General features: G+C 35.5%; 2 protein-coding genes across 4 annotated transcripts in view; one reads left to right on the top strand and one right to left on the bottom strand.

Moving 5' to 3' along the window:
* The window catches only part of LOC128211321 (fas-binding factor 1-like), a 41,642-nt gene that overhangs the window by 1,424 nt on the left and 13,196 nt on the right, over nt 1-27,022 (bottom strand). Inside the window, exons 13-30 of one of the 3 annotated variants that reach the window (XM_052915987.1) lie at nt 16,819-16,994; nt 16,038-16,145; nt 15,537-15,563; nt 13,510-13,616; nt 11,283-11,929; nt 10,887-10,970; nt 10,043-10,143; nt 9,244-9,291; nt 8,600-8,758; nt 7,353-7,460; nt 6,943-7,082; nt 6,300-6,418; nt 5,809-5,931; nt 4,568-4,764; nt 3,351-3,516; nt 2,792-2,929; nt 899-1,019; nt 230-411 (exon numbers count right to left, since the gene is read on the bottom strand). In XM_052915987.1, coding sequence (XP_052771947.1) covers nt 230-411; nt 899-1,019; nt 2,792-2,929; nt 3,351-3,516; nt 4,568-4,764; nt 5,809-5,931; nt 6,300-6,418; nt 6,943-7,082; nt 7,353-7,460; nt 8,600-8,758; nt 9,244-9,291; nt 10,043-10,143; nt 10,887-10,970; nt 11,283-11,929; nt 13,510-13,616; nt 15,537-15,563; nt 16,038-16,145; nt 16,819-16,994 — 2,751 coding nt within the window. The remainder of the gene's footprint in view (nt 1-229; nt 412-898; nt 1,020-2,791; nt 2,930-3,350; nt 3,517-4,567; nt 4,765-5,808; nt 5,932-6,299; nt 6,419-6,942; nt 7,083-7,352; nt 7,461-8,599; nt 8,759-9,243; nt 9,292-10,042; nt 10,144-10,886; nt 10,971-11,282; nt 11,930-13,509; nt 13,617-15,536; nt 15,564-16,037; nt 16,146-16,818; nt 16,995-27,022) is intronic. The other 2 variants (XM_052915997.1, XM_052916006.1) reach the window with 2 other exon arrangements.
* LOC128211336 (uncharacterized) lies at nt 18,457-26,203 on the top strand. The gene is made up of 4 exons (XM_052916018.1): nt 18,457-18,638; nt 19,983-20,137; nt 21,145-21,313; nt 22,512-26,203. Exons 2-4 carry the CDS (start codon nt 20,003-20,005, stop codon nt 24,347-24,349), a joined length of 2,142 nt encoding a protein of 713 aa, XP_052771978.1. The 5' UTR covers nt 18,457-18,638; nt 19,983-20,002; the 3' UTR covers nt 24,350-26,203.

Raw genomic sequence — 27,022 nt, 5'->3', positions numbered from 1 at the left:
GTCCTCCTTTCCAAAACTTGGTTTGTTCATCAATATTATAACGCAAATAGATTAATAAATAATTGATCTTCGTATTGTGTGCTTTGTTACATATTTATCTTTTGTTCTGATTGTTTTCTCTAGATTGTGTACACGCATGTTTCTATTTGTCTTTTATGTGATGTATGTATACGCCGATGAATAAAATATCTTTTAATTAAGGCCAATTTCAAATCTTGGACTAACTCACCTTTAGAGCTTCCATTTTCCAGTGTCGAACAGCCCGGTCGGATTTGATTGCTTCTGTGACGGCATCCATTGTGTTGACTGTAAGCTGAAGAGCTGGGTTAAAGGCTGGGGGTACAGAGCCGGGATACCCATTGGAATGGTGACTGTGGCCATTCATAGGCATCAAGAGGCCCTGTGGGGGCTCTGAAAGGGAAGATATAACCATGGTAGCAAGTGTTAAAGATAAAATCACTGATTTGTAAATAGGAGTTGAAGGCTAAGGGGGGGGTAACCAAAGTTCCATTATGGAGAGTGTTTCAGATAGATTTTAAGGTCTGCCATTATCGCAAATGTAAATAGGTTAAGGACCAGATTTGACGATAAAACAGGTGCAAGCTGTGTCTCTGATATCGTCTCATTTGATCGTACTACCAGACCAGGTAATAATCATCCTCTTAATGAATGTCCCTATAAGGCACTTTTTGGTGGCTATACTCATTTATGGGTGTCAACAGGCTCTGTCCATTGTGTTTGCATAAACTATATAACATTTACTTTATATAAATTGCTTAAGGCTTTTCCAGTAAAACATATAACCACCGGGGGGAAGGCAATTATTTAAATAGTATAAAGGTGGGTAATAAAACACATGTTTGAATACATGAGATACAAATGTCTACCGGTCCCATACCTGACTGAGTGTTGTTGATATTCTGACCATTGTGTCTGGTCGGGTGCCGACAGTTGGGACACAGCAGAGTGTTCCGGAACTTCTCGTGCTCACGCTTCTCCTTCGACAATCGCAGCTTCTCCTGTTAACAAATGGGTACTGTGAAATCATTAATGTTCGTGGGCATGAAATTTCGTGGTTTGCCGAAAAAAAACAATTTCGTGGGTACTTGAATTCGTGGATTTTCATCTTTGAAAAAAAAAAATCGAAGATGCGATCGTCCTAGATTGTCTGCATAATATCCACGCGCTGGCCCGTGATTTCCGTCTTCTACGTCACTCGGTTTATGACACTCGCTAATGTGGTACGACATGCCAATTAGTGCATATACCCATGTCACTTATCGATTTAATTGGGAATAAAGGTAATAAAAGAAGATGTACCCTGATCATAAATACAGATAGGGGATGCCATTGAATGCCAATTAAGAATTTTGCAAACTGTGAAAACATCGAAAAGGTGCTTATATTGTCACATTCGGTGCTTAGTAACCTTCAATATACTAGTAATCGATTAATTATTTTATTAAATAAAAAAATTGAGTATGGACACTCATCACGCACATCTTGTAAACTTGGAGATTTTCATTAACAGCACACGTTTAAACACATGCTTATAACTGTCATTTGCTGCATAAAACACATTTAATTGATTTGGTTCATTATTTGTTAAAGGCAGTTATTTAAGGAGTGAATTGCGGGGTTGGTGTCATTATCGGGGTATGAACGCAATTGGGTTGGTCAATGTGTGTGGAGTCTGAAGGACTCCACGCATACTTTGACCAACCCATTTGCGTTCATATCCCAGATAATGACATCAACCCCGCAATTCATTCCTTATATTTATACCAATAGTTCATTATTTCATTCAAGAATTGTTAAAAAAAGTACTTCATTTCATTTAAGAAAACCTTTCAGTAATCCGTTCTTACCCATTCTGTAAATAGAACCACCCGACTATAACCGGAAACATTTTTTTCAAATGACGTCACAATAATGCGGGAAAAGATCAACCACTTGAAATAACTTTAAAATGTAAAATTGAAACACTTCTGGTACCAATGTATTTAAAATATAATAAACTAACACTTTTAAAAATGTTGATCTATATTTTACGTGACTTGCAAACACAATACAACCAATAACAAGATCAATAGCTTTCATGTATATTGTTATGCAATGAATTACGATCCGAACATATCCGAAGATGTTGCGTTCATCGATTGATGAACGCAATTGCCGAAAGGCAGTTCATTTAAGGAATGGAAGCTGAGGTGTAAACATAATATATTAACAGAATAATTATCTTAAGTTATTCAGTGAGACAGGTTTTAACACTGTATACTGCGACCTCTGTTAAGAATATACTAAAGTATATACGTAACAAGGCAATTGAAAAAGTGAATAAAGGGTTTATATTTCGTGGGATCTTGAATTCGTGGTTCACCCAAACCACGAAAACCACGAACATTAATGCCCCACGAACATTAATGATTTCACAGTATATCAAATAGTGATATATTGGTAAAGTTAAATAAATCATTAGTCATGGAACTGGCCTGCACAAGAACTCCCTTAATCCCTGTATAATAACTGTGTTGCAGTTGAAAAATGCTTTAAGCCCAACCTTAGCAAAACCTATTTTTGCACAGCATAAATTGTTGAATGCAAAGTTCTTCATTTTCAATCATCCCAATCAATGATAAAGACACACTAAGTCTATAAAAAACCTATAGCCATACAAATATCTTAGGAGGTCCAGTTTGAGAGCTTTATATAATATATAATGCTGAAGTTTGTAATAAATAAAACATCAATGTGATTATTTGTTAAGATTGTTAGAAATAAACCAGACCTCAGTGATTTCCTTCTCCTTCATTTTGAGGATGTTGAGCTGCTGGTTGATTGTGTCGATCCTTTTGCCCTCCTCATTCTCCAGTCTCTGGGCCTCAGCCAGGGCCATTATACCCTCCTCATACTTCTTAGTGCCCTCCTGTACAATAAAACACAGATTGTTAAACATTTGTGTCAATCTTATGCCCCTCTCTGGGCCTCTGCAAGAGCCATGTTCTCCTCCTTTCTCCAGTTCCATTGCCTCGGTCAGGGCCATTATACCCTCAATATTTTTTTGCTCTCGTGTACACAAAGCATAGATTGTTGAATCATTTGTATCAATCCTCTCCCCATCTGGGCCTTCACTCTAAAAAACTGATTTCAATCTTTCATGTCCATTGTTAGAATTATTAAAGTTATGGACAGTTCCTATGTTTACAACAGGGGGCATTGCATGATAATTTGTTGACCTGAATTAAATCCAATTGGTTATTGTAACCATTTGTGAGCAGGAGCAATCATCTAATGCATGTAATCCCTATATAAAACACACATGTGGGGCTTAAAAACAATGTGCTTACGGCATAAGCCTCCTCAATATCCTGAGATTTCTCTTTGATCATGTGGGCTGACTCCATCAACTCGGCTTCCTTCTTCTCCATTTTGGCTCTCTCCTTCTCTAACCTTCTTCTCTCATCCTGTATACGATCTTCCTCCCTCCTGTTCTCCTCCTTCAGATTGTCATATCTATAAATAGAAACATTTCATCATTGTTAATAACATCTCTTCTCTCATCCTATATACGATGTTCCACTCTCCAGTTCTCCTCCTTCAGGCTGTCAGATCTATAAATAGAAACATGACATAATTGTAAATAACATCTCTTTTCTCATTCTATATACGATCTTCCTTCATCTTGTTCTCCTCCTTCAGGCTGTCATATCTATAAATTGAAACATTACATCATTGTTATTTAAAGAACAACTCATTCTTTTTATTTGAGCTCTTTCTTTGCTCATCCAATATATGAACTTCTTGAACACGGCAGTTAAGCCATGCTGGAAAAATCCCCTCTGGCAACCCCATGTCAGATGAGTCATGTGCAACAAAGCACTACTTCTTATTGTTTTTATTGTATTGTCTATGAAAAGTTAAAAACATTATTTCAATAAGCGCAATTGAATATATAAGTATTCAAGACTTTTAATAAGAAATAAAAATAAATTATTGTTAAAACATGATATTTAGATAATCAGTGATCTTAAATCACTTCTCCACATGATGTCAACAACGTCACACATACTTTTTGGTAAAATGTATATAAATGTGTTTTCTAGGCCATTTTTCCATACATTGTTAGTTCTAGGTATGCAAGAAAAAACATTTATTATTAAGTTTGGATCGAAAAATCCAACCCTCTGACATGCTGTGTGTTTAATATAACCTGACAAGTCAAGTATCATTAACTGGAAACATGACATCATTATTTAAAGAACACCCCATTCTTCTCCATCTTGGTTCATTCGTTCATTAGCTTACAATCTTCCCTTTCAAAATCCCTTTTTTTGAACATAAGAATACCCTTACATATTTTGGTAGATTGCATCATTGAATGAATGGTACAGAGAATGTTTTTACATGAGTGGGATTTCATCCAATAAAATAAAATACTTATACCTGGCCTCATACTCAGCCTTGGCCTTTAGTGACACGGATGGTATACTGTGCCCCCTCCTCCCAAGCAAGCTTCTGTTTTATGTTAACAAGTTCAAGTTTTAAATAACATAACAGCACTCACTTGTCCTTGGCCTCTGCTACAGCTCGGGAGAGAGCCTCATATTCGGCCTTGGCCTGAGTGACACGGCTGGTATACTGTGCCCCCTCCTCCCTGGCAAGTTTCTGTTTCATGTTAAACTGGACCTGCTCCTCTGCCAGGGCCTGACGCTCCTTGTGCAGCTGGCTCAATGTTGTCTTCTGCTCCTCTAGGAGGGCCTCCTAAAATATGGACCGAGATTTCTTAGTTTTAAATTTTTCAAAATATTTCATTTATAACTAAATGTGGATATCATTTTGTCTTCTCTTTTGTATTTGCTGTCTTATCAGAAACTCAACAAAAGAAACAATATCAGCTATTGCCCAAACCAGCCCCTTATTTGATGTTTTTTTTGCCACTTTCATTTATTTCTTAACATTGTCCTCATACCTTTATACTTCTCAGATTTAACAGAATAACCCTTCCAATCTATCCAAGATTTCCTTTTCTTATCTCCTCTTACCCAATATATCTCAATGCCCTTTGTGTCTAAGGGTCAGACAAGGACCTTCTCTCAACCTCCAAGATAGTCTGATGACCCTGTCCCAGGGACTGCAGACAATATAGGACCCACTAAGAGGACTTGCTGTTTTAGCTTAAGAGTTATGGAAGGGCGCTGCACCCAGTTTTGGTAGCACCCCTCTCCCCTCATAGGGATTAGCATGGGCAACCTTCTGCCTCCATATTTCGTTTGTTTTGATTAAAACGTATAATAAGAATATAAAAAGATACTTACTTGTTTACTTGACAGTTGAAACCTAATATTACTTCAATTAAACACAATACTTAACAGTTTCTGTGAAATTCATAATGTTCAAGCACAATGAGCCCATTTTTACCAAAAGCACCCTGTTCCTTTTTCTGAAGCACCTGCTCCTTTCTAACACCATGCTTAAACCTTGAGACTACAGACAATCTGGGACCCACTATAATAATCCCAACCCGACCAATAGAAAATCTTCCCCTACCCTGGATTTCTGCATGTTTATTTTATCTCATGCCTATTTGTCAGTGCAAGACATTCTCCCACCCTCTAGTGTGTTCACCCTGCCCATGCTAAATCTTCTTACCTTAGATTTCTCCATGTTCTTTCTCTCCAGTGCCTGCTTGTCAGTCTATGACATTCTCTTGCCCTCTAGTGTGTTTGTAGGCATTTAAAAGTTAGATTGCAGCTGATCATGGATTCACCTATTTTACCCAACCCCACCCACAGTAAATCTCCCTACCCTGGATTTCTCCATGTTCATCCTCTCCCGTGCCTGGTGGTCGTTCCAAGACCGTCTTTCATCTTCCATGGCATTCTGCAGGCCCTGTAGTCTGGATTGTTCTTGCTTTACCTTCCAGCGCTCCTGATGTTAAAACAGTTTAATTTAATCATTACAAGTAACACAAGACATTTTGACTTTAAAAAAAGTATTGTCATAAGAATATAAAACTGTTTTGTATAACTGCACTGGCTAGTTTCCTGCAGCTGAATATAAAATATACTGGATAAGTACCGTAGTCTACATGCTATCTTTGGCCATTTGCATATTTAAGTGCTTTGATTGGATGATAGTAATTATTGGAATATATTGTCCAATCAATAAATGTTTTGGCTAACTTTGACCAAAGTTGGCTACGGCAAATGTTCAACATTTACAGTGCTGAAAAATCATCATTTTGATTGGCTACCGTAAAAAGCAATGAAATAAACTTTACAAGATGGTTAAGGTACCTCTTCCAGCATGCGAGTTTGTTCCCTGATCTGGGTCTCTAGACGCGCTACAAGCTCCTGCAGACGCTGGCGTTCCTGCTCTGTATCATCCTGCTGCTTGTTCAGACGATCTTGTAACACTGCAACAGCAATAGGATCTTTTTGTTATACATTTGTATGTACATATAGTAACTCTGTTTTAATAAACAAATCTTAGCCCTCTTACACATTGCATAGTTTGAAGCATTAGTCTATAACATTGCCTTTTTCTTTGTCAGACTCCAGTGTTAGCCAGTAGTCTACATTCAAACCTGGTAGGGCTGTCGCCTGTATTAAGTGGTAACCTGTATTTTAGGCCCACTCTAAATTTCCTTACCATTATACTACATAAAGTTCTTTCATTAAGTGGTCAACTGTCTAACAGGGCCGCAGTCACCAAAATTAAATGCGTATTATATCATACCATTGCCCCAAGTGTTAACCTTAAAATTATAACATAATGTCGAGTTGTTCATATGTAGCTCTAGGAGTTATATTCCTGCCATCCAGCCCTAAAGCATACCAGACGTTTTTTTTGCGCTCAAGGTCTACCAAACCATAAGCAATAATTGAAGACTATTGTTTAAACTCCATAGGCAAAATGACAACTCTGTAAAGGACTCACTCTTGAGTTGTTCATCTTTTGCCCTGAGAGTTATCTCCCTGTCATCCAGCCCCTGAGCATGCCAGTTGTCTGCCTTGCGCTGGAGTTCCCCAAGATCTTTAGCATTGTTTTGGATCAGCTCAACTGCAGCTATCAAAGATCTGAAAGATAAGATTGAAAGCAAATATGTGAGCTTGATAGAAAACAAATAAAAATCTTATTCTGGGATTGTTATGTATCAAGAACAAGAAATATATACTGAAAGGAGATTTTAGCAATTAGCTCTGGGCCGTTATTTACTTCATTCAATGTTCAGTATGATTTGCTTTAATAAGAATACAAAATAATATAAGAAATAAGGCATGAAATCTGGTTAAAAATGGGTTTCTGGCAATATGCAATTCCACTTTTCACAAGACAAATCTTCTGACCTTGACGTATCATGACTGGCAGCAGCAGCATCTATCTGTTGATCCTTAGATCTTCGAAGTCTAACAAGCGTCTCGTCATGGTCTCGCTTTATGTTCTCAAGTGCTTGCCTGAAAACACAATGAGATTTCAATACTAAATCACAAACTATCTCGCTGTAGATGCATGACTGAAGCATAGGCAGAATCCATGGAACAACGGGCCCCAATATCACAAAAATATACAAAGTCAAATCTCAATCTCAGTCTCAACTCATTTTACAACATATGAGCAAAGTATGAAACAATATCTTGTATTTTTAAATGCATATTTTCTCATAGAATGTGTTCATAAAATCTTTCATCAATATTTAGAAAAAATAATATATTCTATAACAAAAATTATACTTGAGTAATTGTCAAAAAATATTGAGTTGTACTGAAATATATTTTATGCTGTAGAATAATTTTTCTTTGGAATCCAAAAAAGGTTATGATCAACATATTTTATGAAAGAGTGCGCTTTTTAAGGGTGTAAAAACATATATGATATTTAATAACTTTCGTTGCTATTTTGTAAAATAAGTTGAGTCTGAGATTGAAATTTGACTGAAGTTTTTTTGTGATATTTTGGCCAGATGTTCAAATACTGAGGCACAGCATCAAAATCATACTACCAACGAACCTTTTGCTCTTTCAAACCATGATGCCCCACCTTTTTATCTCAGCAGCCTCGCCCTTTTCCGCATATGTCAGCAAATTACACATGACGGTTATCAACAAGGCTTTCATCCTATCAAAGTCATGCAAACTTCAATACTATAAACAGCTCTCTTAACCTCTGTATTCAGCCACTCCATCTCATTAAGGTTGTTCTTATTCCTATTCTCAAGCGGTTCATACACAGTGGTCGTCAACTTGGGTAGACTGAAATCTATTTAGTTGTCCGGTTAGCCCAGTGGTTAGCGCTTTCGCTTCTCACCTAGGCGCCTTGGGTTCGATTCCAGGCTTGGGCACATGTGAGTTTGGTTTGTGGTCACCAAACTGGACAAGTGGGTTCTTTTCGGGTTCTCCGGCTTCCACCACAACACAAGACTACACTCTCGCGTAAGATCATGCCAACGAGAGCGACTGATATCATGTTGTAATAACTTATTTCACAATCTTTGTAAAATAAATATATTTAAACTAGGGTCATCTATTCAGCCCTTTCTTATCTAAATCATGCTCACTAAAATGTTATATATACGCCTCTATCCACTGTGCCTTACCTCTGGACCTCCTTAAGTCTCTCAATCTCCACAGCTTTGTCTTTCTCGGCATCTTCGAGGCGTTTATACATGCTGGCTGTCAATTCTGCCTTCTCTTCTTCCATCTGCCTCACACGTGTGACCTGTTGTGACATCAGCTGTTCAGTCTCTGTACGCCATCTGGAAGTGAGGGTATGAGTAAATAATTTAGGTTTAATAATTAAAGTGACATTCATATTTAAAACCAATTTTTACACATGTATAACAAACATAAATTTTGAGTGATAAACCTTTTTCTACTTAATAAATAATGCATAATATAGTGATCAATGTTTTTCTGCTCCTTTCTTTCAAATTAAACATGGTATCCTTCATAAGAACCATTGTTTTTTATATTTATTCATCCTTTTCGGTATATTAAAGCAATGGTAATAATTGTGCTACTGCTAATTTAGGAGTTAGAGTGCATCTTTAAAGAATGACTCTGAGCACTTTAAACAAGTCCGTTTTATGGTATCATTTATAAAATTCAAAAGCTTCTGTAGATTTATTGAAGAATCACCACAAATATTGCCTCATTTGATAAGCAAAATATATGTCAGAAGTTTACACTTGGACCAGAAAACAAGAACCCCGTATCAAAATCTTTAATTAATGTACAATACCTTTCTTCTCGCTTGCTGTTTGTTTCTTCCAGTATCTTTAGTCTGTTTCTGAAAAGTAAGAAAACAAAATTCTAAGTGATATCTCTAGTATGCTTATATATCATAATGTATTTTACGCAGCTAAAGAACATACAATAATTTTGACTTTTCAAAACACAAACACATTTGAGGCCAAACACAAGAAAAGGCAATCTATTAAAATATACAACATGAATAGAAAAGTTCAGTGTGTTGTTAAAATTTCATGAAGTTGTTAAATCAATACAGTTGAAACTTGTTGGCTCGATATTCCGGGACTGGCCAAAATACTTTAAATTCGCAAATATCGAGCCAAGCGGGAATGCTTTAAAAGAATAAAACAAAAATGATTCTTTACATCCAGTTCGAACCAACAAGGAAATTGAGCCAAGTGATATCAAGCCAACATTTGAGGTGGTCAATGTAATCTATTGGAATAAACAACCATGCACTATTTCATATTGACAAAATATAACCACTTTATTGGCCAATTGAATATTTGAATAACAACCAATTGTAAGCAAGTGTTTATTGTAAGCAGGCCGTATCATTGTTGATGCAAAGACTTGCTGAATACCTTTTTTTGAGCAAGTGACAAAATTAATAGCCTACTAAGATTTTATCACTAGCAAACAGTCATCGAATTTAGCCTCTTGGACGAACACACCTGAAATTCTTATACTATTGCTTGGTATCAATTTTTTTAACAAGCCATGCTATATAAAATTCAGAATTGCGGGCTTGTGTTAATTTCGATGACTGCTAGCAAAGAGTCCCTTACTTGTAAGACTGATCAATGGCCTGTATCTCCTCTTCGTATCTCGCCTTGGTGCTTGTGAGAATATCCTTCGCATACTGTAGCTCCACCTCAAGGCGACGTATCTGTAGGACAAGCAACCATGTCAGATTTTTGTTTACAACTGGTATTGTATAAGGTAATTTCAGCCCAGCTACCATTTCGGCCTGGTCCATTTCTGTCAAGGCCAATTTGGCCTTGTTTTGTATTTTCATAATGTATTATTGATTTAATTCTGTAAATGATTTGTTAAAATTGTCGTAGATAACTGCATCACCGAAACAAAATATTATTCAGACTTGGATTTTTTTGTATTATATCTATATTTTATCACAAATATATGCCAAATCAAACCTTTGTGAATAAATCTGACAGAGTTAAAGAAGGCCAAAATGGACCAGGCACAAAGTTTCATGCCATTTTTTAATAGCTATGGCCAACGTATATGTATGTTTTAATAAACAACACCATAACGATGAGAATACCTCAACCTTTCAACTTTCAACAAGAGAGCTGCAGAGCAAACACCAATGCTCGTCTTCATTTTTTTGTTGGGAAGGGAAAAAACTCAAGTTTTTCTAAGTGCAGAGTAATGGGCATTCCTGTACAATTCCCTCTATTGTCTCTTTTAACACGAGTACCAAATTTCATTTGATGATCTTGAGCACTTATGGCAGAGTTAAAGATTTTGCATGCCAATGTTGCTGACAATGACGATGACACAAAGACTATGACTAGACTTTTTTCTTCAAAACACAGACTAGCAAGCTAAAAAAACAAGCTAAAACACACTTGCTACATGTAAATGCATCAATAAAATCTGGCTTACCTTAGATTGAGCATCAATGTCAAGCTGACCTCCGAGTCCAAAACTCATGTCATCCTGGAAAAGTGAGTTTCCCACACCAAACAGCTGAAAGTAATTCAGAAATATGCAAGCTCCATTTTTGTTTTGATATAGTGAAAACAGTTGTAGGTACTGAAATTACCATAAATGGTTAACATAATAATAGGTTTATGGTTTGTCTCTTACTCAAACATAATTTCTTAGAATCTTGGCTTAGAATCACTGACTTTTTATACCCCATAACAGTCATTGGGATACATTTTTTCTTTAAAAAATTCATCCACATCTGGAAAATTAACATAGATATGAATGAAACTAGCTACTGATAACATTTACAGCATGTTCTTAAATTGCAATTAGTAAGATCAGTTTTCTTACTGAGGTATCTGCAGCTATTGGTTGCATAAATTGTTGCTGTATCTGTTGTAGTTGCTGCTGTTGCTGTTTCTGAAACTGTTGCTGTTGCCGTTGAATCTGTTTCATCATTTGTTGCTGTTTCAACTGTTGTTGCCTCATCATTTGTTGCTGTTGCTGCTGGGTCTGTTGAGCATTTGTCATCATTGAACCAGTCATTAAATCTGGGTAAACCTGAGAACCAGTCTGTAATTGCAGGCTCCCAGCCTGAAAACCTTGTGGCTGTAGGTTACCAGCAAGATAATCAGGCTGACTAGATGCTGTACTTGGAGGGGGTAAATAAGTTGACTGTAACCCTGATTGTAAACCAGTCTGCAGTTCTGATGGAAAACCAGTTGATAACTGTAAACCATTCTGATTTCCTGACTGTGTCTCCCCAGTTGACATGACTGGTTCCTTCTTCTTAAAACTAAAGAAGTCTGTGGAAGAGTTGAGTTCATCCTCTCCTCCAGTGGCTGGCTGGGATTGGGTCTGGGCTGACTGAAGCTGGGCTTGGGGGGCAGCGGGCTGATGGGTCCCAAAGTCATGTGTGCCTTGTTTGGCGGGTTGTGGCTCAACAGCATGGTTGATCTGATCAGCAAGGGACCGTGTTCTAGGGCTGGTGTCCAGGGCTGTAAAAGGGACCATTGTAAAACTTGAGAAATATGAACATATACTGTTAGTTATTGAAAAGTGTGTTAAATTCTTTAACCAAACAAGAGTACCTCAAAGAAAACAATTACTGTCAATGCTTGTCCCATATTTCCCCAATTTACTAAGGCGCACAACTCAACAAGTAGCAAGAGTGACTGGAATTACTATGAATAACTAGAACTCCGCGAGTCGGATGTGTCGCCTGACGAATTATTTACTAGACCCCTTGTTGTATTTTTGTAGAGGGTCACCCAAGGAAGCTTCATTCTTCAAGATATGCCCCGGACAAAACTTTAAGCATGAAAATTAACAAAGGGCAATAACTCTAAACATATAGATGCAAGAGTCACGGTTTTTGTGCACTGCACTTTCCCTCAATCAGATACACCTACTGAAGAAGTTTCAGGTTGATACCTCTTATAGTTTACGAGATATGCCACGGACAAAACCTAAGCAAGAAAATTAACAAAGGGCAATAACTCTAAAAATATGGCAGCAAGAGTTACGATTCTTGTGCACTGCACTTGCCCTCAATGAGATCTATCTAGCTATGAAGTTTCAAGTTGATACCTCTTATATTCTTCAAGATATGCCCCGGACAAAACTTTAAGCATGAAAATTAACAAAGGGCAATAACTTTAAAACTAAGAAAGCAAGAGTTCCTGTTATTGTGCACTACACTTGCCCTCAATGAGATCTATCTAGCTATCTTATATTCTTCAAGATATGACCCGGACAAAACTTTAAGCATGAAAATTAACAAAGGGCAATAACTCTAAAATTATGGCAGCAAGAGTTACGGTTCTTGTGCACTGCACTTGCCCTCAATATGATCTATCTAACTATGAAGTTTCAAGTTGATACCTCTTATATTCTTAAAGATATGCCCCGGACAAAACTTTAAGCATGAAAATTAACAAAGGGCAATAACTTAAAAACTAAGAAAGCAAGAGTTACGGTTCTTGTGCACTGCACTTGCCCTCAATGAGATCTATCTAGCTATGAAGTTTCAAGTTGATACCTCTTATATTCTTCAAGATATGCCCCGGACAAAACTTTAAGCATGAAAATTAACAAAGGGCAATAACTCTAAAAATATGGCAGCAAGAGTTACTGTTATTCAGCACTGCACTTGCCCTCAATTAGATCTATCTACATATGAAATTTCAAGTTGATACCACTAATAGCTTAGGAGATATACCCCGGACAAGCGAAAATGGGACGCGGACGCCGCCGCCGCCACCGACGCCGACAAAAGTAACCCCTATATGTCGTCTTTTCAGGCGACACAAAAAGCACATTGTCAATGTGTACCAAGTTTCATGTTTATATCCTGTAACTGGAATCGTGTCTGAGTCATGATGAACAGTTCTTGCATTATAAAATTGTGGACAATGCCGTCACCTTGACCATGCAAAGACTATGAAAATATCTTGACATCTTTCTTTTAAACATAAAAGGCAATTTTTAAAAACCATTTTTTCAGGAAAACAAATAATCCTGGAAACAAATTATCTATGAAAATATGCAATAAAAGCAAGAAATCCAGGAAGAACACCTTTCCTTTCCGGACTGCGAGGACTAGTATGTCTTTGGTTGTCTTTTTTGAGCCGCGGTGACATCTGTCTCTGTCGTGAGGCCGACTCAAACAACGGCTTACAACCACTGCAATATACCATACATAGTGTTAAAGGATGATACTGCGATTTGCTCCAATATTATGAAAGTTCTATGTTTGCAAATATTTGTATACAAATATAAAACATAAAAGGGAGAATGTATCATTGCATTACAGTGTTAAAATATTGCTGAAAACAAAACCAGTAAAATCTAATTAAATTTAATTTTTGAGAATAAACATTGTAATAGCCAGAAAAATTACATGAATTTAACATAACATTCTGTCAATCCCTGTGAAACAACACATGTGAGATTTGGAAAATGATATTACACCAATGTCCAGAAGAAAGTTACAAACATTTCCAAGTAGCTTTACTGGTTAGAACAGAACAGAACAGAACAGAACATTGATGAAGAAGCAAGACATTTTTAAAGAAACTAATACACATTTTGACAGAAACAGATGGTTAAATGGTTGGTGTTGTTGTTGTTGTTGCTGACAGACAAAATATATACATTCTTCATTACAGTTTTAACAACAGAGAGTGAAGTACAACAATAAGAAGTTACTACAACTAATTGAAAGCATTCTTGATTATCATGAAGAGCACATTCATTATCATAGCGATAATAAAGTACAGAGATGGCTAAACACAAGATGGGCTGAAATCAATATAGAAATAGCAGCTACATCTTTCTAACACAGACCCCTCTAAAGTTATGAAAGGTTGCAGATTTATTTTTTCCTTTTAAAAATAAGAAAGGATCTCTTTTGAGATCTGCTCTTTTTGAAGATTAAAAGAAGTGTTATTTGCAAAGCTCTTGGGTACATTTCCTTTACCCCAAAAAGTATGAACATACACAGCTGCACCTGTCATATGCTTCAAATCATATAATTTGATAAAAAAAATTTCCATAAAAGAAAACAAAATTTTGTTCATCTTAATTATGTGCAAAAAATTTTTTTCATTAACTTTCATAATAAATACTGTTTAAATATAGCAAATGATTGGTGCATGTGTAATTTTGCTGTCACATGAAGGCTACTGTATACATTGTACAATGAATTCAGTCTGGTATCTTCTTAATTAAAGCAGAACATAAAGGGCTGATTGTTCAGAACTTATTAAAGTTAACAACCTTGTTAACGTCATCATTGTTAACTTTCAACTTGTTACTGCTCATGAAGTTTAATGAAGACACTTGTGATCTGCTGTTACAAAATTTGAGACAATTGTTACAACTGTACTTGTTTATATTTAAATATGTGAGTATATCATCAAATGTTCATGTTTAAAAGTTAACACGATGTTTTTAATCATGTTGCTTACTTTAAAAAAGTTCCCAACAATCGAATCAATGTTTACATAAGATAAATACCTAGTATTGCAAAAATTTATAAATACATAATCAAGGAAATATGCTAAAGTCTACAAGGATGATAAAATATTGAAATTTCCAATCCAGAAAATCCTGAACATTAAAATTCAGGCCAAAAGCAGGCTTAAGGGGCGTATATCCCATATTTGATAGGTCTTTATCCTTATCCTTAGGCATGCCTCATTTATTCCATTCAGTGTTTAGGCCAAGTATTTTTAAAATTAAACTCCAATCAAAACACTCCAATTCTACTGTAAAATTTAAGTTTAATCTTAGTTGAATATTGAAAACGACACAAAAATTTGATTGAAAAGCTAATTGTTTGAAAGCCATTCTCAAAACAAACAAAAAATAACTTATTTAAAATATGTTCAATGGTATGAAATTGGAAACCTTTAATCTTTATGTCACAATTAATCCTGGATTTTATCATCCCTTGGTCTTCTGTTAGACCAATTAATATATACAAACTTAAACTAAAACAAGCAATTATCTCCCCTGAACAGTAAGGGGGATTAACTGCTGTCTGCTGTATTTTTTAAAGAGAGATTGGTAGAAGATATCAGACTGTTGCCTCTAATATACCTCTCATAATCCTCATCTTCACTGTCACTGGTTGGCAAAAAGTTGAAAATACTATGCAAGCTACATTTTGGTACATTTAAGCTCTAACTTCAAGAATAAATTAAAAACTAAATTTAGCACTAAATTATTGAAGAATGAAAAAATACTGGTGGTGATTTGAATGCCAAAACAATTAATGGTTTCTGGGCAATACATTTCTAACCATGTTATTGTTTCATTTACAAAAATCATGTGTAGCGATTTTCTCCATCAAAAAGCCTCTCTTTTTACCTTGTATTTCTATTTCAATCTTGTATTTCTAGCATCTATTTAAAGTGCTCTGACACATACTTGAATATATATATATATATATATCAATTATAAGGCATATTATAATAATAAAATCTATACAATTTCGTTAATATTTACATAAGCACACAATCACTTTGTGCATCATTAATTTCAAAGCTATATAACTTGAAAGCATCGTGCAAACACACAACATATTCAGTGCTAACTTACGCCTGATCAGGCTTTTCGCTAGTACGTGGAGAAACAAAAATATCGTCCTCTTTCAGAACGTCAGTCGGATCAGAGCCAACGCCAAATTTTGGCGCATCTGACCTAGTCCTGAAAATTAGGCATTTCACATATTCTTAGCAAAATGTGATGGACACATAAATTGCCAATTTTTTTTAAACTTTTATCAATAAAGACACTGTGAATTTCTTCATTTATCATTAGTTGATTGGCACTAATACTACTTTCAACTCAATTCATATCCTAACAATTTTTAAGTCAAAATAAAGTAAAAATCTACATTTGTGAAAAAAATATATCAAAAACTGTCCAAAGCTCCCACACTATTTTAAACTATACCAAAGACCAAATATATACCAAGTAAAGAAAGTTAACAAAAAAACAAACAACTAATGTTACTAGTAAAAATATTGCCTATTCTATATCATTCACAAATCTGAATTATATTGCCAAAGCAGAAGGATGAATAAAAACAAACTAACTAATGATGAATGTCAAAAGGACACTTTCATCCTTTAAATTAATGTGAATTTAAGAGGTCTTTAAGCAGTATTGCCATTTAGATTTTTTCAAAATGCTCCCTACCTAGTAGTTTCTGTTATCCCCATTAGGCAGTTTTCACATAAAGATTCAAAACTCTCAATATCGCTCTAACACATCCAAAATAAATCATTTCACAGTATGTTGTGATACCCATCTGACAGTCACTTCCATCCCACATTAAGTTTTCAACAACCCCTATCTGGCTGCCCCTTCTACCTACCTCATCAGCTTACTAGGGTCCACTTCCTCCCCGAGGCCCAGATAGTCAGCTTTTCCCATGGGAGCTGATTTCCTGTCATCAGCTTTTCCCGCTGTGGGCTCCGGCCTTCCCACTCCTGTTTTCTGGGCTCCGACCTGGCCTGTGGGCTTTGGTGCCTCCTGCTGTTTTGTCTGAAACTAGAAATAATATGAGTTAAAAATACAAGAGCCCTGCTAAGAGAATGCCAACACTCATCTTTCTGTTGAAAGAGGGGCTTAACTTTACAATTATTAAAGGAAGAGTTATGGGCCTCACTTAAGATGAGTGTTTCATATCTGGCAACATATGTACCAAGTTCCCATTTGAAAATCTTGAACTTAATCTTATAAAGTATAGGCAATTCAAGTTTTTGCATGCTAACGTCTATGCAATAGAAATCAAGGTTATGACGTTTTCTTTGAAAAAACAACAAGCAAACAAGATAAACTTGAAGAAAGTATCATACTGTAACTTATTTTTGTTCATCAGGTTGTTATTTTTGTCGTTTGGGTAGGATTTTGGGCAAACAACAAATTTAAGATCCCAGCAACTCAGAGTTTTTCTTTTTATTATCAAAGTATTTCAGGTTTTTACACTGTAATGATTCTGTCAAGCAAAACTGGCATGGCTACAAGAATTTACCCATGAAGGTCATTGTCCAAACAGATATAGAGGACAGTTGCTTACTTCAGTGTAAGATTGTAATATATTTCAGCGAGTGAGCACCAAAAGGGATTTTTCATGAGTGGCAGAGCCAAGAGTTAAATATTCACTTTGGTGTTCATTAGGTGAAATATATTATTATATAGTCAGAAATGAACATTTTTTTCTTTTCATAATATGCCAAAAATGGCAGTTAACTGCTGTTTTTCAGAAAAGCAAATTGTATGCAATCATTATGTTATTTCGTATATGATATTTGAATAGTGTCCCAGCCATGTGCACACTGACGTATGAATCATTTGGAATTGAAAGTGGGCTTAAATTTTGAAACAGTGAACTATCATTTTCATTCCAGTGATAAATCTCTATAAACCACCAGAAAACATATAAAAGAGGTTTTACTTCATTAACTTCCATTGTATCTTGATTAATGAAGTAAGCAAGTGTGTATCGGGTTAGTGACGAGGGTTGGGGGAAGGGGCAGGGATTGCCAAAATGTCAATTATCCATTGTATAATATTGCAAGCACTTTTAATACTAAAGAACTTGATATAATTCAATAATTTCTAGTAAGACTTCGTGTGCAATCAAAATGTATTCATAAAATATATCGAACCAGTTATCTGATACGTGAACCTTGTATCAACAATAGTTATATCATTACCAGATATAGATTTATTAAAATTCAATTGAAATACAGAGAAAGATACAGTCACCATGATTTCATTGAAAGATAATTAGATATCTATTTCTATTTGTCAGTTTAATGACATAACAATCATGGCATTTATATTGCCATAAAAGAATATTTCATTTTATTTAGGCCCCCTCTATCAATGTTAAAGAGCCCAAAGACCTGACAAATAGACACTTGAAGAGATATTATAAAGAATAACTTAAATAAATACAAAGTGAAGGCTAAATGCATTGTCAGCTGCTGAATATGTTGTATACCTCACTATTTAAACAATCTGTGTGCTCTTATCTGACAATCAATGAAATTATAGGAATATTTGTATTTAATTTTAAGGCATTACATCATGGGTTTTTAAATATATTTTTTTCAAATCTAAGGACCACTTCCTTAGAGACATTCACATGACAGTTAGTAGATCCCGCCAGAAGCTCCAACTGGTCAGGTAAATTATCATTTTCTTTTTCTTTTCTTTAACTTTTTAAATTTTTTAGACATATTTATCACATAAAATAAATTATTATCATTAATTATATTTTTGCTACTCTTTGTATTCTGAAATTTATGATAGTTGCATGGTTAAAACGAATAATAAAACTATACAATTGAATTGAATAGTCATATTATACATTATTTGTGGTTTTTTTCTAGTTTTTTTTCCCTTTCTTATAACATATGTTTAGATTAAAGTAACTGTACCAACAACCCAAGTTATTGAAATTATATACAAGCATTTAAGGTGAGTGCACGATTTCAAACAAGGATAGTTGGTGAGGTAACTGATTAGTACCATATTCGCATTAAAATTTAAAGGTGCATTAATAAATATTATAAGTTACGCGGCTAGAACAGGTGACCTGATTAGGGTTCCCTCTGGGTTCTGAAAAGTTGTCGCTATGGGTTAAGGGGGCGGCGATAGGCCTCTTAAGGGTCTTGGGTAGCTTCCTTGTGGGGGTTCAGAGGGGGAGATGCCCGCCTTAAGCTCCTTAGGTTTAAAGCATTTTAAGAGCCTTAGATAGCACATTAATGTCATGCAATAACATAAAAATTTATTGTAGAAGAAGTACAAGTTATTAGCATTTTGTCATTCTATAAAATATCATATTTTATTGACAAAATATATTGGTAAGTATACTAGTATAAGTAAAATAATAATAATCAAAATATTGCAAAAAATGAGTAATAATAATAAATATGTTGATTTCGGTCTAATGCCTGCATACAATAGTGTCATATACAATTAAATAATTCAATTATGAAATTATGAGATAAATTTAATATAAATGGAAAATTTAACATATATACATTGTCAAACCTACGACATACTGTCCAAATAAAAAATGATTCATTATTCTTTATTAAAGCCCACTTCTCAAAAGCCTTATCAAATGGAATGTAAACTAATTTATTTGTATCCATACGGAAACAACTTTAATTAACCGTTTTGACCTTTTTAACCCCCAGAATGATTCATTTATAGCAATTACAAATTGCAACAAAATCAAAGCAAAATCTAAATTAAGCGCGTACAATGTCATCTTCCTAAAATTATAAGATATGCATTTTTTAACTAAGAAGTTAAACATGCAAGAACAAAGCTGTTGAGCTAAATATTAAAACTGGTTTATTTTACTTGATTTTATCTAACAGTGTAAGAGTTAAAACATGGTCAAGTTTTTCAACACTGACGCTGCGCACCATGCTAACGACAACAATGCCAAGAATATTGCAATACCTTCAAGTGACTTTTTTCTTGAATGCTTTGTCTTTATTAAATAAACATTTTCAGCTGCAAGTCAAACACACAAAATGGACGAACGAGAAAAGTCAGCCATACGCAGCGTTTATCGAGATCTGATCAAAGACATTATTCTAGATCAGGATTTCAAAGGAGCTCTAATTGAAAAAAAAGTCTTCTCGACCAACATGATTTCAACAATTATGGTAAGTGCATGTTTATACATCAAGCGATGCATGTAAATATGTTTAACTGTAGAATTTGCATTCAAAGGCAGAATCAATACATTTTTATTAACTTTAATATTCAGTTTGTGGGGTTTATATTAACCACTTTAGTCAATAATAAATAAGAATCATTCAACTACTATCAGTATATTTCAGCACTATCAAACTTTTTATAAGTGGAAATATATCACACACAAATAATTAGTAATCAATGTATATTTTTATCATTTTTATTAAAGATAGCATTTGCTTAATTTTTCTTACACAGAACAGTGTGAATTGGTCTCATTTTAAAGCAATATTTTGATAAATGAGTCAATAAATGGATGATTAGCAAACGCTTTGTTGACATATCCTTCTTATCTTGACAGCATGTGAATAGATAAATGATAAAAGCATCAGATTAAACATATTCCACCTGTAAAAAAAACCTTGAAACTTGTCCAATAAATAACATAGGTTGTCCGGTAAGCGCAGTGGTTAGCGCACTCGCTTCTCACCAAGGCGACCCGGGTTCGAATCCCGGCCTGGGCGCATGTGAGTTTGGTTTGTGGTCAACAAGCCGGACAAGTGGGTTTCCTCCGGGTACTCCGGTTTCCCCCACAACACAAGACCACACTCTCGCGCAACATTGTGCCAACGAGAGTGATTAATATAAGTTACAATAGCATGTTTCACAATCGTTGTAAAATTAAATAAGTTTAAACTAATATATAACATATCATGTGACTCATTGAAAATTTAACCACTAATTGGGACTCACATGATGTATTTTTCAAAGTAACCAAATTTGCTAAGACTTAATTCTGACATTGTGTGTACTTCAGTATCAATGTGTTGACATTGCAATATAGTCTATTTTTACACCCAGCTTGTCAAAAGAGTAATTTTGCACAATATCAAAATTCCTAGTTGCTAAAAGGTGCCAAAATAAGCAAAACAGAAAATCAGAAAATTGTATGGCTGACGTTATTTATCTAAATCAGGCTGAAGAAACTCCAATGAATCGTAACTTCAAGATGCTGGAACTGATAGAAAAGCGTGGACCTGAGGCATTCAACAAGTTTGTGGAAATTCTAAAAGAACAACATCTCTGGCTAGCTACCCAGCTTCTCCAAAAATATGAGGAAAAGAAACAGCACTGTCATATAACAGGTAGCACTAGAATTTCATTCAGAACTCCATGGCAACCAGATTTATTTGTTATTCTGCTAAAATCAGAAAATGCTTCTGAACAACAGAATCTTAAAAAATAACAGTATAAATAAATGAAACCAAATCCACATGCATTTGTATGAAGAGGGTTTTTTACACATTTTGATTAGCTGATGGTTATAAACTAGGTATGCAAACAAATGGCAAAACTGATATTTGAATATTCGGTAATTCTTTCGGTCGAATATTCGAATATTCAATTGCCAAAATACATATTTTAGAAGATGTAGTTAACTTCTATAAATATTCTCTAAAGTAATAGCCGGGGCATTTTTACCCTTCTTTGTCGTAGCTAGTATGCACAGCGGATTCCGATTTTCCCCAAATGAGCCTTTGATTTTTTTTTATCATGAAGAAAAAAAGCAATTCATTATGAACAAACAAAAAACAAAATAAAAAAAATACATTTCAGAAGCCTTTATTTTTCTTAACAATGTGAAATTAGATGGATTCCTAGCCAAATAGCGTTTGCACCAATGGAGGGTCTTTCGGTAGGACGAGCAGCCTCGTTCTGAGATTGACCTCTAAATTAACTACATACAACTATGGAAAACCCAAACCAACTCTGTAAAACAAATGTGGATCTGACTCATCTATTGTACAATGATATAGGAAATGTATCCTAAAACGCTATAGTTTACATTTACCATTCAATGCACGAAACATGGAAAATCGTTTAAAGCACGTGTATGTCACAACATTTTTGTAGCACATGGCATTTATATTATCACGGCGATTTGAGCTATGATGCACAACTTAATTTGCAGCCAAGTCAACACATTGGTGTTAAAGCTGATTCCTAGCCAGTTATTGTAAAATTAAGGGGACTCTTTATAGTACCCGACGATATGTCACATGTTGAGTGTATTGTCATCACATTCACACCTCTGGCATTAGGGATCTATCGTTGTAAAAACAAGACAAGAAAGCTTTATAAACACAAAAAGTGTTGTAGGCAAAAGGTTTTTATTCTCTTTTTTGCACTATTTTTTCGAATATTCGAATACCGATTTTGACATTCGAATACCAAACATTTGATCGAGTATTTGAATATTCGTTTGCATTCCTATTATAAACATCCAAGTCAAGGCTGCCCAATACCATGCAAAACCTGTATGGAGATTTTATTGTTTTACAGGTAGCCCTTATCCTACAAATGTAAAGTACATGGTCACAGCAGAACCTCACCATAACTCACCCCAATCGGTCGAACAACACAGGAGACCATCAATTGACCACACATATCAAGAAGATACACAAGAACCTCACCATAAGTCTTCCCAATGGGTGGGACAACACAGGAGACCATCAATTGACCACACATATCAAGAAGATACACAAGAACCTCACCATAAGTCTTCCCAATGGGTCGGACAACACGGGAGACCATTATTTGACCACACATATCAAGAAGATACACAAGAACCTCACCATAAGTCTTCCCAATGGGTCGGACAACACGGGAGACCATTATTTGACCACACATATCAAGAAGATACACAAGAACCTCACCATAAGTCTTCCCACTGGGTCCGACAACACAGGAGACCATCCATTGACCACACATATCAAGAAGAAATCCAGAATGAAAGAAATCAGGGAAAAAGTCACCACTGCAGTACATGTACATGCACAGGTCACAAGATATCAAAAGATTCATGCAATAGTCCAATTCAAACTCTCAATGCCAACAAATATGCATATAAAAGTTTCCATAGCAATGATTGCGGCACCCAAAGTCTAGGAAGCACAATGTCTTCAGAAGCTTCTGTAGAAATAAGATCACTGTTCCAGAGCCAAATTAGACAGGGCCGTGACAATCCTGATGCATTCCGACACTCAACAAGTCGGCAGTCCAGTCTTACTGAAAGCCTGCATGAACATTTTGAATTGCTCTCAGTTGAAGATTTTTACCAACATGCCAGGGCACAGAGTCGAGTTGAGTCAAAATCAGCACTAGGGAGGATTCAAGAAGAAGTTGTAGGACATGTATCTGAACTTGGGATGGGAAGAGCTAATACAACTAATATAGAGGATAAGTTAAAGGATTTGTACAATAATCTACTGTCTTATAACAGAGAACACACAGGTGAAGCTGAGAATGATAATGCTGACAATCTTGACACAGTTGAAATGGTCAGAATAGAAATAGATAAAGTAAAGGGAAGAATTGAAGAGTCTGATGACCATAAGATGATGAAGAGGTGCCAGATGTTGTTTCAAGATAATAAGAATCCTTTACATATGAATATACATAACTTAATAACGGACTACCACAACACACAAAATGAAATTAAAAAATTGAAGAGAAGGGAAGAAAAAACAGCTAAAGATATGTATGAAAACCAACCAACTGAATTCAAAATTAGACACTTGTCTGAACAAAAATTTGAATTAGAAGAAAAGGTTAAAGAACTTCAAAACAAAGTCACAGAACTGGAAACAACAGTACAATCTCTAAAAGCACAGCCTGAACATACGAAGAGCGAAACCAGAGACCCTTATATTCAACAGAATGAAGTTACAAACCAATCACCAAGAAAACAGCAGCAGAAAGCTACATTTATGACATCAAGATGTGCAGCAAACAATGAACAATCTAAACCAAAGCCTAATGATCAGCAACAAAAACATGTGAAAATACATGAGGAAGATTCCGAAAGTAAACAGAAAGTAGAAATTCCGAAGACTAATTTTCCCCATGAAGCTTCAGATGGCTCAAATAAACATGACAAACGAAGCCACAGTACAAATAAGCCTGATGCAGCATTCAAACACACAAACACAACTCCAAGAAGGCTTACAGTACCACAAAGAACAGACAAGGTGGCAAATTACACGAAACAGCAGGCTACAGTTATGAAAGCCCCCATGCAGACTGGTATGGCATCATTTAACTTTCAGGTTCAAGAACAAGATCCAAAATCAAGACAAAGAACTGGTGGTTTAAAAGCCCTTCATTCACCTCATAAGTAGTACTTGCTATCAATGAACAGTCTCAATCAAACCGAGACTGCTGTAAGCCGGTCATCAGGGGCTTTGACAGTGTTTCACCATCCATTGCTATCAATGAACAGTCTCAATCAAGCTGAGGCTGCTGTAAGCCGGTCATCAGGGGCTTTGACAGTGTTTCACCACCCATTGCTATCAATGAACAGTCTCAATCAAGCTGAGGCTGCTGTAAGCCGGTCATTAGGGGCTTTGACAGTGTTTCACCACCCATTGCTATCAATGAACAGTCTCAATCAAATTGAGACTGCTGTAAGCCGGTCATCAGAGGCTTTGACAGTGTTTCACCACCCATTGCTATCAATGAACAGTCTCAATCAAATTGAGACTGCTGTAAGCCCGTCAATAGGGGTGTTGACAGTGTTTCACCATCCATAGTTATCAATGAACAGTCTCAATCAAGCTGAGGCTGCTGTAAGCAGGTCATAAGGGGCTTTGACAGTGTTTCACCACCCATAGTTATCAATGAACAGTCTCAATCAAGCTGAGGCTGCTGTAAGCCGGTCATAAGGGGCTTTGACAGTGTTTCACCATCCATAGTTATCAATGAACAGTCTCAATCAAGCTGAGGCTGCTGTAAGCCGGTCATAAGGGGCTTTGACAGTGTTTCACCATCCATAGTTATCAATGAACAGTCTCAATCAAGCTGAGGCTGCTGTAAGCCGGTCATAAGGGGCTTTGACAGTGTTTCACCATCCATAGTTATCAATGAACAGTCTCAATCAAATTGAGACCGCTGTTTTCATACTACAAAGGTAGATTGTTGTTTTGAAGGATCTCTCTTCCAAACTTTATTTGTTTCAATCAGTATTTCCCCCAACATCCATTCAAGGTGTCAGTGCCAACATCATTACAAAGGTTAAGCTGGCATTCCAACATGCTTTGATTATCTCAACATGCTCAATCCCAGAATATCCTGTGTCACGCAACCTAACCCATCTCATTTATTACTGACATCCTGTCATAAAATCCCAGAGAAATGATAAAGTATCAGTATAAATGTACTCAGTCCCAGTATATTTTGAAATCTTCAACCCTGATTCCAAATTACGACTGTTTTGATTGTTAAGACATTATTGTTTTATTTCATACATGAAATACTGAAATCACATCATTTGTTTTTGAGTGAAGATTTATCCTCACGGAGTGACTGGATCATTTTTTTAACCAGGATTATTGACAAATGACATAAATTGTCATGCCTGCTATGTTTGCTTTAAATAAAACAGAACTGCTCAGTCTATTTTTCAGCTTAATAACTAGCATCATTTATAAGTCCAAAAGCTGGTGTTTTTAATGTATTCAAATGAAAACTTTTTCTAAAAATAATAAAAACAAAAAATTTGGCCTGCAGCAGGATTCAAACTAAGGTGCTCTGGGTGTGCAGTCAGGGACCATATCCATAACATCACAGTATACATGTACTCTGATAGGGTTTTATATAAGATAAATGTCAACATTGAAATGTTTATTGTAAATGTGTTTTTTTTAAACTGTTGATGGTTGTTGGAAGATACTTTAAAACAGTTATCATTTTTGTAGCCACCATTATTTTTGCTATCAGGTAGTTGATTAATGACAAGCATTCAAGAGGCCTAATTCACCCAGACTGAGTGATGTTTTTATTCCTTAATATAAACAAATACATACATACATGCTTTCATGTTATCCAAACTCTTAAAGATTTTTTTATTCTTATAATCAGAACTAAATTTTTATGAGCATCTTAACATCACTGTTAATGTCACTATTTTCATTGTTGCTGTTGCTGTTGATTTTTTTGTTGCTGTTGTTGTTGTTTTGTTATTCAGAATAAAAAGTACAAACATGATAAATGATAATATTTTCTGCCAAGCAACATATATTCGATGGCTCATTTGAGTCATAAACAATAACTGTGGTATGAAAACATGAATATCAGTGGTTATAGTTATCACAAGCCAGCAAGCATTGTACTGGTCAAAGTTTTTTGAGCTTGCTGAAATTCTGGATTTATATAGCGGGGCTTGTTGCAGCTTTTGGATGCCAAGCACTTGAGTAAGAATTTGGGCTTGTTAATCTTAAAGTCCAATTTTGAAGACTGGAATATAACCTCAAATTGATATGGGCAATTCAATTTAGTTTTATACTATACTGTTTGCCAGTGTTTGGGCATTGAGAGAATTTACAACAGGGCTTCTGTCCACTTTATGAAAAAGACCCTGGGAATTTTGCGAACTAAAATTTACATCTTGGAAAGATATTTTAGGCCTTTTTGTTTTATTTGGGATAAAGTGCTTAAAAACATTGATCTTGTTCAAGTCGTGTATTGATATGCAATATTTGGAAAATCATCATTTTGGGCAAAATTTCTATGTGAAATTAGTGTATTTAATCATAAAGGTTGCCCAAGAGTGCTGATCAATTCATTTATAATTGTAAATGAATTATTGTTTTGAATAAGTTGTTGGCACTAAAACCCCGGCTAAGGGTCATGTGTAAGTTGAGAAACTAGGATTTTTGTGACAGCGATTTCATCTCATTTGGGTTTTTTTTTCTAGAAATTGGGAAAAAATATACATATTTGGCATTGAGAATGAGTCAGACATTCTGACACATGAGATTTGCAAAAAAAGGCCTGTACAGTGAAAGGAACTCTTT

The sequence above is a fragment of the Mya arenaria genome, chromosome 2 (genome assembly GCF_026914265.1).
Source record: "Mya arenaria isolate MELC-2E11 chromosome 2, ASM2691426v1".
NCBI lineage: Eukaryota > Metazoa > Mollusca > Bivalvia > Myida > Myidae > Mya > Mya arenaria.
The sequence above is the reverse complement of the archived record's forward strand: the minus strand, read 5'-3'. Positions and strand labels throughout refer to the sequence as shown.

Coding starts and splice junctions, on each gene's coding strand:
- LOC128211336 (XM_052916018.1), top strand. CDS start 20,003: ATGGACGAACGAGAAAAGTCAGCCATACGCAGCGTTTATCGAGATCTG. Junction 20,138..21,144: donor ACATGATTTCAACAATTATG/GTAAGTGCATGT, acceptor TATCTAAATCAG/GCTGAAGAAACTCCAATGAA. Junction 21,314..22,511: donor ACAGCACTGTCATATAACAG/GTAGCACTAGAA, acceptor ATTGTTTTACAG/GTAGCCCTTATCCTACAAAT.